Raw genomic sequence first — 16,372 nt, 5'->3', positions numbered from 1 at the left:
TCGTAGAAGCCAGTGCACAGCAAATCATATTTTACAGTGTATAGACGCTGAAGCGCAAAAGTCAGGATAACTACTTCGAGGCAGGCACACCTGTATTGGAGTGGATACAGTGGTAACCTCGGGGAGGTAAGTTACTTGAGGATTCTAATTAAGTTGTTGATAATTTTTATTGAAGATTTTGTAAACCTTTTTCAAAAATATTTAATATGATTTTTAGAAATCAACTTTATCACATTTTGTACACTGAACACAGATTCTGTTTAGATGTCAAGAATTTATAGTGCATGTATTTTATATTTATTGAATCATGTGCTTGAGAACCAGAAGAAATGGATCATGTTGCCTAAAACCAGAAATGAAACAGGTTGATCTAACATTGTCCATAGTAAAGCAAAATGCAAAAAAGTAAGAAACTACAGTAGCAAAGGATCATTTTTTTTTAAAGATTTCAATACACTAGAAATTTTATAAAATTGTTAGAATTGGTGCAGAAATCAGTTTTGAAATAAAACTTTTGTCGTAGCTCTCCAGAAGTTGATCTTTTGTAATTTCTATTATGATTAAACTTTTAATAGCTCCAATTAGCTTCTGCAATCCCTTCAAACAGGGGAAAAAAAATCTAGAACTGTTCATCTTATTGAATGTGTGTTTTACTATTAAAAAATGGATTACAATTAGTAGCTAGTTGTTACAATTAGTGGCTGAGCTACCGCAATGTATTTTAAGTTGCTTATTTTCACCTTGCACTTTCTGAAATGCTTATATCTACAGTAAAATTATAACTTGACATAAAAGACGTTGTTGCTTTATGTTTGCAGAAAATGGCAAAAAGAATGGCACAACCACTATCTTCATTATCTCAAGAGGAAAAAAAGCTTAGAAAGTCTATTGGGGTAAGAGCACACTATGAACCACTAGGGACAGTTGGCCTCTTTTTTTGAGCATTTTTGTCTCTAATATAAATATATCGTTTTTGGTTTTGTACAGGTTGCTGGATCTAACCTGAATTGGGCTTGCATTACACTGAAAAGAAGCTAAGTCAAGAAAAGACCATGGTGATGATCAGTTTCTCTTGCATTATCCCATTAGCTGCTAATTTATAAAATATTATTTGATCAGCATATATTATAGCCAATTGTCATGGAAATGCAAGGAATACCATAGCTGTAAAATGTATAAGGACAGAGCAGATATGTGGCCTAGGTGGATGGCATTTTATATTGTTCAATAAACATTAGTCAAAGTGTCTGTGTGCATTTATTTACCAACTGCAAATCAAGTATGTATTGAAGGGAAATTGCCCAAATAAAAACTTGTACTGATGATGTTCTTGTCTTGAGAAATACTGTCCTCTAAAAAATATGATTGTAGTAGTGAAGGCTATACCACTAGCCGAATTTCAAAGAATTTGGAATGACCTTGCAGGTTCTAGCCTCCTTTGCATTAGGCAGCGACTTCTGGTACTCTGATTCTTGTTCGTGGGTTCAAAGGAAATAGATGCATGTTCTGTGTAGTAGGTGTTATGAGAGTGAATGGGGTTTTGTCTTGCAACAAAATCAAGGCACAGCTTTAAGCTGTTAATGATTTTTTATAAGTTTATCCTCATTAGCTCTATTACTAAGCCTCCAGTTTTTTCTCCCCTCTTTTTCATCCCACTCTGTCCTTGCTGTTTGCCTCCCACTGATTTTTAGAGGAAATTTTAATTACCCCAGTGATACAAAGCAGACAGAGATGACCTGATGTCTGGGTCTTTTCCTAAAGTGATTCCTGGCAAGCATACTGAAATTCATTAATTAGTTCTGCTTGAGACCAGAAAGAACAGATCAGTATTCTCTTGTAGCAGCAGAATCTAATCTACATTTCCATGTACAGCTATACATCTAGTCATAAACTCATGGAATAGGCCAAGTTAAATCCTCCCAGCCATGGGTTTTTTGAATTTCTAAAATCGGCTCTAGTAAGAGCTCAGGATCTAGAGTCCAACGCTGTTGTTGCAGATTAAGGGGAATCTGGCAGCATTCCTTGGGCTGCTGCCATGTGGATCTGCTGGTAGAATACAGTATGATATGTTGAATTTGGCTCATTACTCTCAAGAAATACTTCCATAGACGTTGTGGGACACAGGTTTAGGAATTGGAATGGTTTTATGTAGGGATGGTCTTGGGCTCACTGCTCTAGACAGAGCTGTTATTAGCGGTGTATATCCAAGATGGTTTGTGGTTTGTTTAGCCTTGTAAAGTATCCATTTTGTACTATTGCATAGAGAGAAATAGGTCAAGCATACTAGTGTTTGAAATTGCTCGACAAGAGTCTCATCTTTTTTGTTGTAACTTTTACACTGCAGGTTTGAAGACTGATCCACCACTTAAGTCAGTGTGCACTCTGAAATTCTGCTTTCATGTAAGATCAGAGCCAAACAGCCATTTAAAATACCGGACTAACTGGGATAGGACTGACTAACAGTTGGATTTGTTGCTTGATAAAATTTTGAGTGCTACATGTGTTAGTTTTCTCCCGTATGTAAATTGTTTCACTTAGCTTCTGAGTTTGCCCCCAAGTAGGTCAACAGCAGGATGCCAGTGCTTTTGAGAACTAAATTGTAGAGAACTGATATTCTAGAAATCTAATGCAGTTTGGCCACAGTCTCAAAAACTGTGTAACACTGGATGTGACTGTGAAGTCCTTAAACTTTGAGGTTGGTTTAGTACATTTTTATTGCTTCTTGAATGAGATAATTCAACGAGTAGACTTCATTCTTGTCTTTATACAGGCATTAGTCTAAGCTGTGGTAACTTCTGCAATCCAGATGAGTGATGGTGGTAGATCTGACTTTTACTTGAAGGGAGGCTTTTTTTGGAGTAGCAAAGAGACCTTCTATTAAATAGCATGTTTCAATCCTGTTCTTCCATGGGAGGGTTTCCATCTGATTGGATATGCGTGGTTGCCTCGCCATGCATCTGATAGCAACAGCTTGCAGTGCAAGAAGATATTCTGAAACTTAGTCAGGTGTGGTCCCATGCTTGTTGAGCAAGTCAGTCAAAACACAACAATGTTAGTACCATTTCAGGTGCTCACATTGTGTGTGTATGATTTTGAATTCCGTCTTCTGTGCATACGCAGTGTGCTTCTGACAACAGGTCAACTCACAGCAGGCATCTTTTATTAGCTGTGAAACATTTATACTTCAATGGCATTTAAATAATTAATAAGGCTAGAAGCAAATTTGAATAAAACCAAAACCAAAAAACTTTTCTCCCCACAACTGAAATAAAGCGTGCCTCCATCCCCCCATTCTCAGGCAGACGTTACAATGCTGCTGTCAGTGCAGCAGACAAATATCCATTAAGGCACGATGAAAAGCACTTGTCTATTTAAGTGAAAATAAAGTAAGAAAGAGAAGCTGAATGCTGTATGTGCACACCTTAGGGCAGAGGTTGACCCTCTGCTTGCTTTTCAGATGCTCGCCTTTGCAAAACTGTGGTATGAGCTGTAGCTTTGGCCTCAACAGAAAGAGATTTCTGCTGCTGAAAAAGCAGGTCTAGTTATGGATGAGCTGTACTGGATTTTATTTTCCTACTGAAAAGATAAAAGAAAATACCAAAGTAGGGATGAACACAAATATGAGCTGCTTGAAAGGGCAAAAATGACCCCAGATATACTTTTTCATGCAACACATGAGGGCAGGATGTTTCCTGTTTCTTTTATATAAAAAAACCCCCTAGTGATCTTTCTAGTGGTGGTTGTGTGTGTCATTTTGGGGGGGTGTTTTGTTTGTTTGTTTGTTTTTGTGTGTCTCAGAATCCTCCAGGACAACTCATGATACTTGGTGATTTCATTGCTGAGTTATGACAATTAGTCTCAATTTGCTCTGCATGGGTAAATTTGCTCTGCAGATAGTCAAGAGGTTGCATTCTCTAGTTCATATCTAAATACGTCTTTCAGGAATCCCTTTCTTCTCTGTGGAGACAGATCTTGAATATGAGCACAAGGAAGAAAGCGTTACAGCTTGTGTAACATTGCATCAGAGAAACGTAGGAGTGAGAGGATGGAGTTCGTGTGGACCCTTGCCCTGGTCCCAGGGAGGTGATCTCTGCTCTCTAGAAAGCAATATACTACTTACTGACCTAATCCCAGAAATGAAACTTCCCAACCCCAATCTGTTATAACACGAAGTTGAGAGCAGAGTGAGGTAAAATAGGGGACGGGCCTGATGCCCGCCTGAGTGTCTTGTCTGCAGAAGGGAACTTAGACTGCCTGCCATCAGCCCAGCGCTGTGGCTGGGTAGCACTGGGTTGCACTGAGCAGCGCTGTTGGGAAACATTCGTGCACAGCTCTGCCATTAAAAAAATTAAAAGTAGAGGTGATATGCTTATCCTGACAGTGACAGAGAGGACTCAGTACCCCTAACTTATGTTTTATTAGGGGAGAGAGAACTATTCTGGGCAGCTCATGATTACCTGCCACCGGTATCACTATGAAGTTAACTAGCATGTACTGGACTGCCACTGTTTGAAGTGTGACTTCACTGCTCTCTTGTTATTTCTCCTGTTTATTGTATAGGGGTTTTTCCCCCGTGAAACAGAACAAACCACCAACTGTTTTTTTTCAGATCACATAGCTACTTGCAATTAGAAATCTACTTGGATTCATACCGGTCTCCAATTCATTATCCTGTTGCCTGTCTGGCACTGAGTATCATTGAGTAAGGATTGCCTTTATGGTTTTCTTGATTGTATTTTGCTTTTGTGACTTTTAGTTTCTCATGCTAATGGTTTTGGAAGAGTATATTGAAATATTTGTGAGATGAGGAAAAAACACTTAAGAACTTCACTGCAACCTGTGCAAGTCACCTAAATGCATACAAGAAAACTCATCTCTTATGAAGTACTCCTGGGGAATACTTGTTCTTCTCTTATTAATGATAATTTCAGTGGAGATGCATGGATAAGGCCGTACAAATAAACACAGCTGCGGAATGTGACATAGTAAACAACATGCTGAAACCTCTTGGCAGAGTGTTATTTACCAGAGAGCCCAAATGCAACACTTAGTTCATGGAAAAGATGGCATTTAAAGTTTTGGTACTTTTGAATTTTTCAGAAGCAAATATTTATCTCTAAAACTGCTCAGTCTAGCTTTGTATTTACACATAAGGGGGCAGTGTGGTACTGTTAGCCAAGTGCCATGTAGGTGCATGTTAGATTTCATTTTTATATATTGCATCGTGTTTTAAGAAATGGCTTTAGCACTCTGAGCACAATTAGAGCTTTGTCACTGTCTGAGAGTCCTGCCGTATCTGTACTGTGGAGAACCAGGTTGGACTGTTTCCTTTCTTCTTTATAAACATTTTGTTTTTAGAGAGTTCTTTGCACTACTTTGGCGCTCTCTCGTAATCCCTTGTTCATAGGCATGTGAAGGAGTGGGAGCCGTTTTTCTTAACACTGGTATGGGGAAGTTCAAATTACATCATTTTACCTCCCCCACAGCAACATTCACTTATTGGGAAGGAAGGTAGTATTTCCACTGGAGCTTTCCTTTGCACACCATATATAGGCTTCCGGCCCACTGCTGCTCCGTTTTGGCAATATGATCATTCTTCCACAGTTTTCATGGAAAATGGTGTTTCTGATTATTTTATACCAGCACAGTCTTCTACCTGCCAGTACAAGAGTGATTATTAAGCAGCTATAAGCCTGTGTATACATGGGTTCTTGGGTCATCTTATTCCTACACACGTTAATATTCAGGGTTAACAAGCCAGGATATGATGGCATGTAGAGTTTCTTACATTTTTAACATGATGTCTTGCGTGCCTTACTGCAGGATGCTTAGGGCATTTTTCTCACCTGTAGAGAAGCCTGGCTGGCTTTTAGCTTCATGCTGCACCTGACATACGCTGTAATAATCCAAAAGTGTGTATCTGTGGCGTCTCTTTATACTTTCTGCATGAATTTTTACTGCATAAAAAGCTTCTCCTTCAAAGATTTGTTATGAGTCTCCTCTTTATAGTATTTCCTATACAGATATGTGGCAATGTAAAGTTGCAGAGTAAAAGAACGCCATATACTGTTTCATTATATCTTGTTATATTACCGTGTTGTGTTGCTGTAAGGTGTCGTACAGACACAGGGCTTTTCTTGTACAGCTGCTGTTTGTGTTTTTCTTTATCTGCTGGTTTGTCTTTGATGAAATACATATTAAGCTAATTTGTTCATGTGTGAATCTGCCATGATCAATTGTAAAAGGCTGCTGTTAAATTGTACATCAGCATACTGATAATTTTCTGGAAGTAAATCAGCATCATTAGACTGTATCCTATATGTGACAGTTAAAGTCACATACAGAAATGCTATCAGGTTGAGCAAATCTGCGTTGCTGGTTAATCCAGAGAGAAATGACATGGTATTTTGTATGGAGTGGTGATATGCTAATGGTCATGACTCAAAACATAAAATGATGACAAGAAATGCAGTCCTTTTTATATGCATCTTTGTGAATATCATAATTTAATATAAATGTGACTCAATATGCAATAGTTAACTGAAAAAATTCTCACATGGTATGTTACTATGGTATCCCTCACTAAAAACCCCTTCCCTCAAAATCTTCCCCTTGCTCTCTTCAAGAGCATGTTTGGTTTTTTTAAATTAAAATGGCTGATATTATAATGGTATCACAAGTTTTGAAAATTAAAATGGGTATTCTGGCAAAACTATAGGTCCGAGCTAAAGCTATAAAGCTTTTTGGTTACTGGTTCATAAAGTTAGTATCCCCCTTTTTCCCCTTCCCCTCCATCCTAGCTGGCAAGCATGGCTGCAAATATTTTGTCTTTGGATTAACTGATTTGCAGCTTGGTTAATGTGTAGACAGTGCGCTTGCTTATTTTCATATTATATTATATTTATTTATTTATTTTAAAAGCACTCATTAAAGACCCACGGCATACTCCCAAACTTGAAGGAATGGATTTTTGGCTCCTGCCTGCTTTGAATGAAATCCAAAACAAATGTTGTTTGATAATGGTTTACAGTTGCATTACACAGGTTGCTCTTCGTGATAAATAATTAACACCCTTTGTGTTCTTGATTGCAGATTTTCAAAACCCTGCCTGATGCCACTTTCCCTGAGCCAATCTCTATGTCAGTATCTCCTCCAAATGCCCCACCAAGGCAATCAAGAAGGCAAGGACAGCGTATTAAGAGGCCTCTGGCTGTTTACAATCTCTGTCTTGAGCTGGATGATGGTAAGATGTTAGTAATAATTTCAGTCTTTGCAGCAGATGGGCTGTGTATCCTATCTTCAGTAGGTGCTTTCATTTCATGTTTCATTTGTATATGTGTGTGCATGCACATGCATGCTTGTTTAATTGCTTTGGAACATGTAAAGAAACAAGGAGAGTACAGAGAAAGGAGAGCATAGAGAGTACTGTCCTGTGACATATGTTTAAAAGTAGGATGAACTGTCTTAAATATGCTTTTCCCCTCTAAAAAAGAAGCAGCTCCTGTTTCTTTGGGGAAATCTTTGACCTCTACTGAAGATTACACAGCCATAAGATAAATGGAGAGAGAACTAAAATTAAAGCAAATCTTTTATGAGAAGAGCTAATGCAGTCTACAGTTAAATTCATCTGGATTAAAGGCTCAGGTCACCACTGCACTAGAGAATACTACTACTTCACTTGAATCTTCAATACCTTGATGTAACTAGCAGTAAATACTTGTAAACTTGCCTTACTGTTGCGAAGCAAAGAAAAAAAAAATCTTGCTTTTGCATGGAGTCTGCAGTAGCAACATACAGTGAGGCAAAGGGTGTATAACATCTTATATATTCTGACTGTTGGCCAGAAACATAATCATTTTCTTGAAATTTCATTGCTTGGGGGTACATACAGTACTGAGAAGGCAAGTCAGGGCTCATTTTGTGTTGCACATTTTCTCCACCCTATTCCCTTTTTCCTTCCTAATGTTGTTAGTCAATTGTCTTTTCACATGAAGAATCATGGGATCAGGGCACAAAGTCCAGTTATCAGCAAGTGAAAATAAACAGGAAGATTTTGAACTCATGCAGTAATATGAGATTCACTGATGAACTGTCATTAAATCAGTGGTCAATAGTGGTTGATTTCTTAAGGAACGAGCACAAATACCTGCAACAGCTGTTACGTGCAGGTTTTAGAAATAAACTCAGGACTGTTTATTGTCTCAAAGCCAGTTTTACAATGAGTCTGCAAGAAATTCAACATGCCTACTGTCAGATTAGTTCACCAGAGAAATAAGTAATCTCTGTGCCTTTCTTTTCTTGCATCAAAAATGAAACTAAATGCCTTGACTAGAAGGTGTTTAAGGTGCATCTACTTAAAAAGCTTAAGCTGTGTTAATTTGAATAACATGCTACCAAAAGCTAAGAAAGCTCTCGAGCTATACCTGCAATAATAAATTTATCTTCATTTGAAAAACAAAACAAAATTGAAGCCACTCACAGAATTGTTTACATCTAATTTTGAATGTGAATCCTGGCAGGTCACAAGACGTAGCACAGCTCCAATTCCATGCTGCAAGGTGTGCACTGAGGACTTGACTTTGACCCTAACTCAGTAGACAGAAAGTATTTGATGGATTATTTTTATTGTAAGATCCAAAAATACAGTGTTACTGTTGAAAACTGTTATAAACGTTCAAGTTCTCCTAAATACAGTCCATATTTTTGTCTAATTTGGGCATCTCAACAAAGAGAAGAACTGAGATGGTTAAAGGCTGTAATTGTTATATATCAAAAAGCAATTTGGTATTTGTCTGGGACTTCTAGTGTGGTGAATTGCAGAACAACCTAATGCGTCATTATGCATGGTAGAACTGTGATGAAGGCTGAATTGCTGCAGGTGAAGTCATAGTTCCAGCGTGGATGGCACTGAGTTTCAGTGGGATCTGCAAACAATATTTCCCCTTGTAACTTCTAAAAAATATCCACTGTAGTGTCTTCAGCCACTACTGAAGGTAGTGGTATCCTCAATCTGTTGTTGCTAGAAACTGGCTGTTGGTAGGTCCCAACTACATGTTAATGCTTATTTTATTTGTGTTTAGCCAGACAGTTGTGTCAGTAAGGTAGTCAGTAGTTGGTACAATGGTTGTTTGGCACCTGTGCAAGTATACATGGCAATACAGTACCTTGAGTTCAACTGCATCATTGCATTATCTGAGGAACTACCCCGGTGGATACAGGGTGCATAAATCAGCCAGGCTGATTAATTGTCTAGTCACTGAGTAGAGCTCAGTGCCTCCAAATATGCGCCGTGGCCTTCAGTTACTTTGTTCTTTGGAGGGGGGGGGGAAGGAATAAAAGTGAGCCTGGGCTTCATTCCATATTTACCTAGTTTCTTGGCTAACAAATGCATGTTTTATAACTGCTCTTTGGAAGATTTTATCCTGTGTGTGTTTTTAACAGGAAATTAAACATTAAACCCCTTCCCTCCCCCCTCTTTATTCACAATGGCATGAGTTAAGCACCAGGCATAAGCCAGTGTTTTGTATTTCCTGGATATGGCAAAATTATCGTAATCTTGTTTTAAACCAAGTAGTTGATACATATTTATATGTAAATGTATTTGTAGACAAATATATCTCTAAAGTTATTGTAATTATATATAAATATTTTCTATGCCTTGAAACTAGAAGTATGTTGGAGACAAAATCTCTCTGTGCTGGAAAACTTCTTGAGTGTGTTTCTTTTAGGATTGTTATGCAAACCAGGAAATTGTTAGAAAAGCGGAAACAAGTCTTTTAACTATCAGCTGCTCCAGGGAGTTAACAGGCTTCAGAATCCACTGCTTGAATTGGAAATGCAGGGTTCGGGCTAGCTTTTCTTTTTAAAAGCACGTTTGCAGTCGGGAAGCTTCTTGACTGCACACAAAATGTATGCAGCAACCACCCAGAAAGGGCTGTAAGTGACATAAATATTGATAGATATAATAGCTGAAGAACACACGCTGTGTTTAACAAAAATCTTTATTTTGCCTTCTAGTAATTAGCTGTGCTGAGTTCTGATAGTGCATAGATTTTCCTTGTGCATGGCAATTAGAGGTTTAAACCTATTTGCAAACAATTCAAGTATTATATTTACTACCGTAAGGATCTTCATTTCCTGAAAGACAAACTTAAGTCACAGATGATAACTGTCTGTTTTTCTTTCAACTTCTTTCCTCTGTGGTAAGCCAGTTACTAAATTTTCACTCTGAAGTTTTTTGACATCTCAGTGTCTCAAGTAGAACTAGACTTAATGGGGAACTCTTAGCTACTTTCATACATGGCCTAAACCTGAAGTTCTTGTTTAAGCAAAATGCAGATTTGTCTGAGATTTACATTAGGATCATTTCCAGAGTTTTCTTGCCTTCTAAAATGAAGACATGGGATTTTTTTTTTTCTTTTTCTGGAAAGAGGTTTTTTCTCCCCCTGCCGCGCCCCCCCCCCCAACTATCTGAATGAATTTTAGAGTGAATTAAGTAGCAATGCCGAAACTCCAGTGGCTTACAGTCTCAGCTATGTACAAACGACTTTGCATTCTCTCTCTGTCTCTCTATGCAGAGAGAGACTGACTGTTAGCTAGAACAGGGAGTTGTTTATCCTGTTCTTCTAAAAATGTCATTGGGTCTTTCCCATTTGGACAGTCAGTATATATCAGAAGAGAGCTCTGTTTATATTTCTTCTCAAAGGCAATGCAGAGTTACAGTTTTGTTCCCTCCCAATTTTATTTTAATTTTTATATATTTTTCTTGCCTTGTAGCAAAATAAACATTTGTTTTGTTTTGTTTTGTTTAATCCTTTTCTGTGCCAGAGACTAAGAGATTATTAAACTATTTTGCAGGGCTACTAGAGCAACATGGCAAGAAAAGTCCTGTGTAGGGTAGGCAGTATAATGCAGTCCATCCAAGATGAACAGAGTCAGCATGAGTTGCATAAATCACACCTGGAGTCAAGAAATGGGTCTTGCGTGGCAATTTGTCCAACTACAGAACAACTCATTTTCTAAACAAACCAAAATATACTACTTCAGCCACAGTGCTTGCTGATGCCTTATTCTATTTTAATACCCTCTAGGTGTCAAAATTTCTCATTGGCACATACATGGACATAGCACACTAGTATCATATGGGGGGCTGCTTTGTTTTGTTTTTAAGGCATTTGTCTCCTATCCCCCCACTCTGGAACTCGGGAGGCATATGGGGTGTTTGCGATAGCTTGCTGCTGCTGCTGTAAACTAAATGTTATATTTATAGTGCTTTAGAAAACAGATTCTTGTGTAGAATTCTAAAAGAAATAAAAATTAGAATTGCTACTTAACCCTTTAAAACTTTGTGCTAACTTGTATTACCCTCTGAAGTATTTAGGGAAGCCAAAGTATGAATGGTATGTTAGTGTTGAATAGGAGTAGCTCTCTTTGACTTTTTTTTTTTTTGTGGGAATTGGAGTGAGACAGTGTCTTAAATAGGGTGATAAATTAATTTGCATGAACTACTGTGGCATTCAATTAAATTACTTCGTCAAAGTAAAATGTGATATATGTAATGGTTACATAGCTTCCATGCAGTATTCCCTCTTCCTCCTTCTCCCATCCCTTCCTGCCCCAAACAAATAAGTAAAAAACCATAAACTTAATTTGGAATTACTGAACATAAAACCTGGATGTTAGAGGAAGCCTTGGATTTATAATGAGGAGACTGGTCTTCAGAGCTAGAACTGCCCAGAACTGCAAGGTTGCAGGTGTGAAACCTGGCCTTGAACTCTTTCTATTTCTGAATCTGCTGCTTGGAAGTGTTTCTGTAACCTGGCACATAGTAGGGGAAATGGAAAGAAAAGCAGCAACATAGGCATATCAAAAAGCCATAAGGGCTTGCAACACTTGCTTACAAAGCTATTGTTAACAGCTGAGCAGAACACACAGCTATGCTGTTACAAAATAGGTACACCAATATTAGTTGTTGAGGGTAAGATCAGGATGATTGCTGTTTGCCATGTAGAATTTAAGATAGTTTGTATTTCACCTTGCTGCAAGAATAGTTCCCGCAATTCTACGCGATCTATCACAGCTTTTTCCACTTGATGGCTCTGAGTAGGATGAGTGCTATACAAAGTAAAAGTCTTTTTGAGCTACTGCCAGTAAAGGTGAAGCTTTTTCTTAGGTAATAATGGGTATGCATAGGGTCCCAGTTTCCTATCAGATAATCAACTTCTGCTTGGAAAACTTTGGGTCCGTAGAAGGTACTTATTTTCTTGGAGGTATGGAATAATTTTGGTCCATGCTTTGTATACACAATATACATTGTCTGGCCATTGTTATACCTGTGAGTAATCTACTTGCTACAGCCTACTTGCTGCACAGTTATCTGAAATCGAATTTAACTGTCATAATGTAGTAAACATCTCTTAACTTTTATTTCTTTTCAAATGATGTGTGTCAAATCTTCATGGTTGGTGTGAGAATTGCCTTAGTATCGCTGCCAGTGCTTGTCCACTTTCAGTATATGAAATCCAGAGGCTGTAGAAGTGTTCAAAGTAAACACATCCACATGTGCACACAGACGCACACAACGGGAATCAGAGGTGTAGGGAAAGGGAATTTGAATAGACTTAAAACTCAAATCTGAATTTAAAGAAGGAATGGGGAGTTCAGGAGAAAGGGTCAGTCTTTCCTTGAGGCCAGGCATTATTAAAAATCTCTGATCTCCTGTAATAATTCTTCATCTCTCTAATTCTCTACCTTCTGCACACAGACATGCAAGGGCACATAATACTGTAAGAAGGCCAATTTGGCATGCTAAAAGCCATTAATCCCCAGGCATGGAAGTCACTGACGTATCTTCGCTACATGCCAGCTGTGCCCTGGCCAACCTCTGTTGGTTGAAAGTAAATGCTCTCACCCAGCACACGAGTATAAGTAGAACGAAGACTTGAAGCTGTTCAGCTCTTCAGTCAGTTTCCTATGGATGAGAGTGTGTGTTTCACTGAATAAGGTGTTTCCTCACACAGGGTGCTCTTGCTTCCCTTCACTGGTGACAAGGATAGGAGAGAAGATCTTGGAGGGGGGAGGTGGTGAACTTTCTGAAAGGCTGATACGCAAGTTAGAAAATATGATTCCTCTTCCTGTTTTGCTCCCACTCTGTCAGTGTTTTTCATTTGGTCAGAAAAAAATGTATTCTTGTTCTTCTGTTGGCTTCTGGAATTCTTTGTCCTATTTGGTCGTCTTTTTCCCATTTATTTTCTGTTTTCTTCTTTTGACAGTCGCACTTAGTGCAAGGTGAATTACCTTACTATCACTTCTTTCCTTCCCAACTGTACTTTTGCAACTTGCTGAACCAACAGGGAGATTGAAGGAATACTTAGGGGATATCATGGAGAAGTAATAGTGGTGGGACTAGCTTGGCTAGGATTGCAGTCTCATCTAAGACTACTTGACTGGGGCCAAGTGAATTAGCCTCGGAGACCGTGTTAGTGGGAATCTGCAAGCAAGAAGATGCATGATACCTTGTAAGTTTGGTATCCCACTGAGCAAGTGGGTTTCTGTTGTTCTGTAATGGGGGTGCAAATTCAGTGGTGATGAGTGTGCTCACTTCTTCTGTCTCCCTGGCCGTTAACACTGCTTGGTGCTGCCTGTGTGCTGCCTAGCCTCCTTCATCCATTTCCACAGCCTCCCTTCCACAGTGCAGCTGAGTCCTACCCTGAGCCCTTGCCAGATGTGTAAAACAATGCGCCCCCCCCCCCCCCAAAAAAAAAAAAAAAAAAAAAATTGCTCATGCAGACATCTAACCCCAGAGTGTCAGAAGAATGGATAGTGGTAGAAGAATCCAGGCATGGAAGAAAATGTTGACCTAACTACATTGAGGTAGCAAAATCTGTCTTCCTAATTGCTGCCTTTTAAATCATCAGCTGGGAGATTAGGAGGTTCCTCAACAAATGTGTCACCTGGATGTTCAGTTAAAACAGCTGATAAAACTTCCTTAAGGGCTGCTTAGCTTGTTTTCAGTTGTCTTTTTAATAAGCCATAGGCATGCTGCTTCATCCATCCCTACATTGAAGTCACTGTTATGGCAAAAGGAGAGAGGCGAACAAAATGAGGAAGGAGGCAGAGCCAAGTGTCAGCAGCATACTGAAAATGTTTCAGAGTGGCTTTCTTATGAGAGCCCTGTCACATACACAACGTGAGAGAAGTTAGTCTTTGTCATTATCCAAGTACCACCATGGGTTGTGGAATTATTGGTAAGAAACTTCTCGTTTTAATAAGTCATGGGAAGTTATTGCAAGTGAAGTAAGCTAAATAGCAAGAGAAGAGGAGACAGCAGCATGATATTATCTCTGTTTGACAGCTCGGGAAAAGAATTTTTGAACACCTTACCTTTTGGGGGTGGAAGGACCCTTACAGAGACCTTTTCCAGCTGATCAGTGGCTGAATTGCCAACACAACAGAAAAGAAGAGGAAACACGGAAGAATATTTTTATGGACTTCGGAGTTTTTGATGCCATTTAAGAAGTGCTGCTGAATTAGGGGACTTTTAGCCCTGATTATAGCATTGTACCCCTTTTTTGATCTGCTTTGGTTTTTCACAGTTCTCATTCATTAGACTAGAGCTGTTCTGTTGGTAGGTTTCAATACAGGTCTGGACCATAGGTAACTGTTGCCTGGACTTACGGAAACCCAAACCACTCAGTGCTACCAAAAAAATTATGAAAGCTATGGGGCAATCCATTTATCTTACTATTTGTCAGAGTTTTCAGGAAGTAGCTTCAGTTCATCACTGCATTTTTCAGCCATGAAATTAATGTGTGGCATCTGGCCAGCCTGGTAAGGCTGGAGGTTGTGTGTGGCTTCCTGCCAAGCAAGCTCTGGTAAAACATGAGTAATCTTTGAGTTTAGATACTGCTCTTGTTATCATAGTATACACAAATCAAAAGAGGAACCCCTCTGCATGCTTGTATCTGATTTCTGTTGTGTTTCAAAATTGAATTATGAGATATAAATTAACAAGCCAACCTTGTGTCCATGACTCTGTTTTGAACTGTTTTTCCACAGCTTGAGGAATAAATTGGAATTCTTTACCCATTTTAGTTTTAGCTTGCTCAGCGAAAGGCTTACCTACAATTCTATGTATCTTTGGGATTTTATTGACGTAAAGAAGTAATCCAAGCAATATTTCTCCTGAATTTTGAGAGAGGACCTGCGGTGAAGGAGATACTTATTGAAATAATTGCTTGCTATTACAGGTTAAGTGTATGTCTAGAAAGATGCTTGTTTAAAATTGAACTTTGCATTTTAGAAATAAAAAAGTATCAAAAAGGAGGAGGGCAGGGACATGGTCCCAAAATCCCACTTGCCCCTAAGTAACTTGCAGATGAGCACATTTCTTTCCCTTTCCTAGCCCCAACTCAGACACCCACCTTTCTGGCTACAATTCTTGAGTTGCATCAGCCAGTCTTGAAGCAAATTCTGTGTAGTGCAGCTTCCTCCTTTTTCCGACGTATCTGAATCATTATGGAGTTGGGAAAAACAGTCTTTCTACAGGAAAGCTATTTTGTGCCTAAGATACACACGCTTGTACATGCACGCATTTGAAAAATATATCAAAGTTGGTCTTTATCTAGGAAAAAACTGTAGTTGACTCTAATAGTTGTGTTAATTATTTTGTCTGAGAGAAAAAAATAGCTGGCATAGAGATCTAACTCTTACTGCATGTGTTTTGAAAGATGAAGCTGATGAATATGTGGGCTGTCTGCTGTCCATTTGCTCCATGAAAGCTCTACTGGTTTTAGGGCATACGAGTCTATGATGTCTAAATTTATGTAAGAACTAACTGCATACTAAGGCAGTACTGCGGTGTATAGGATTTGCTACACAATGAGGATAATGGATACTTTTTGATAATGAAATGCGGTAATATAAAGCTATTTTTCTGAGTGTTTACAGGAATCTGACCTCCAAAGTACTCATTATTCGGGAACAGTGAAATAACTCTCTTGTTTAGTTTTAGCATTCTCTATGATTATTTTTAACCAAATAATAGATCGGTTTTAGCTTGCTTTTATGTGCTTTCACCTTAGTTTGGAAACTTACATGTTTAAATAGCACAATTTCTGTAGTCTGGAGGTGAGTAGTAAACAATTCTGTTGACCAGTTTCAGTGGCGTGATAAACAAAAGTACATAGTTTCTTAATTTACTCAGAAACAGATGACTTGACTTCATTAATTCAGAAAACTTTAAAAATTTGAAGAAGTAGAAGAATGTCTGAGTTCACATGGTGCTTGGTATAATTACCACAGGATGATTTGTACTGTAAATAGTGAACAAAGGATGCAGCCCTGCATCTAGAAAAGGGTGTTCTTGATTGCA

The 16,372-nt window shown here is 38.6% G+C and overlaps 1 protein-coding gene across 2 annotated transcripts in view; it reads left to right on the top strand.

Moving 5' to 3' along the window:
* ARHGAP10 (Rho GTPase activating protein 10) overlaps positions 1–16,372 on the top strand; it is a 153,913-nt gene that overhangs the window by 106,101 nt on the left and 31,440 nt on the right. For both annotated transcript variants that reach the window (XM_076337093.1, XM_076337092.1), the window contains one exon: positions 7,093–7,243. In XM_076337093.1, coding sequence (XP_076193208.1) covers positions 7,093–7,243 — 151 coding nt within the window. The remainder of the gene's footprint in view (positions 1–7,092; positions 7,244–16,372) is intronic.

The sequence above is a fragment of the Aptenodytes patagonicus genome, chromosome 4 (assembly GCF_965638725.1).
Source record: "Aptenodytes patagonicus chromosome 4, bAptPat1.pri.cur, whole genome shotgun sequence".
NCBI classification, from domain to species: domain Eukaryota; kingdom Metazoa; phylum Chordata; class Aves; order Sphenisciformes; family Spheniscidae; genus Aptenodytes; species Aptenodytes patagonicus.
This window is presented reverse-complemented; position numbering and strand designations above follow the sequence as displayed.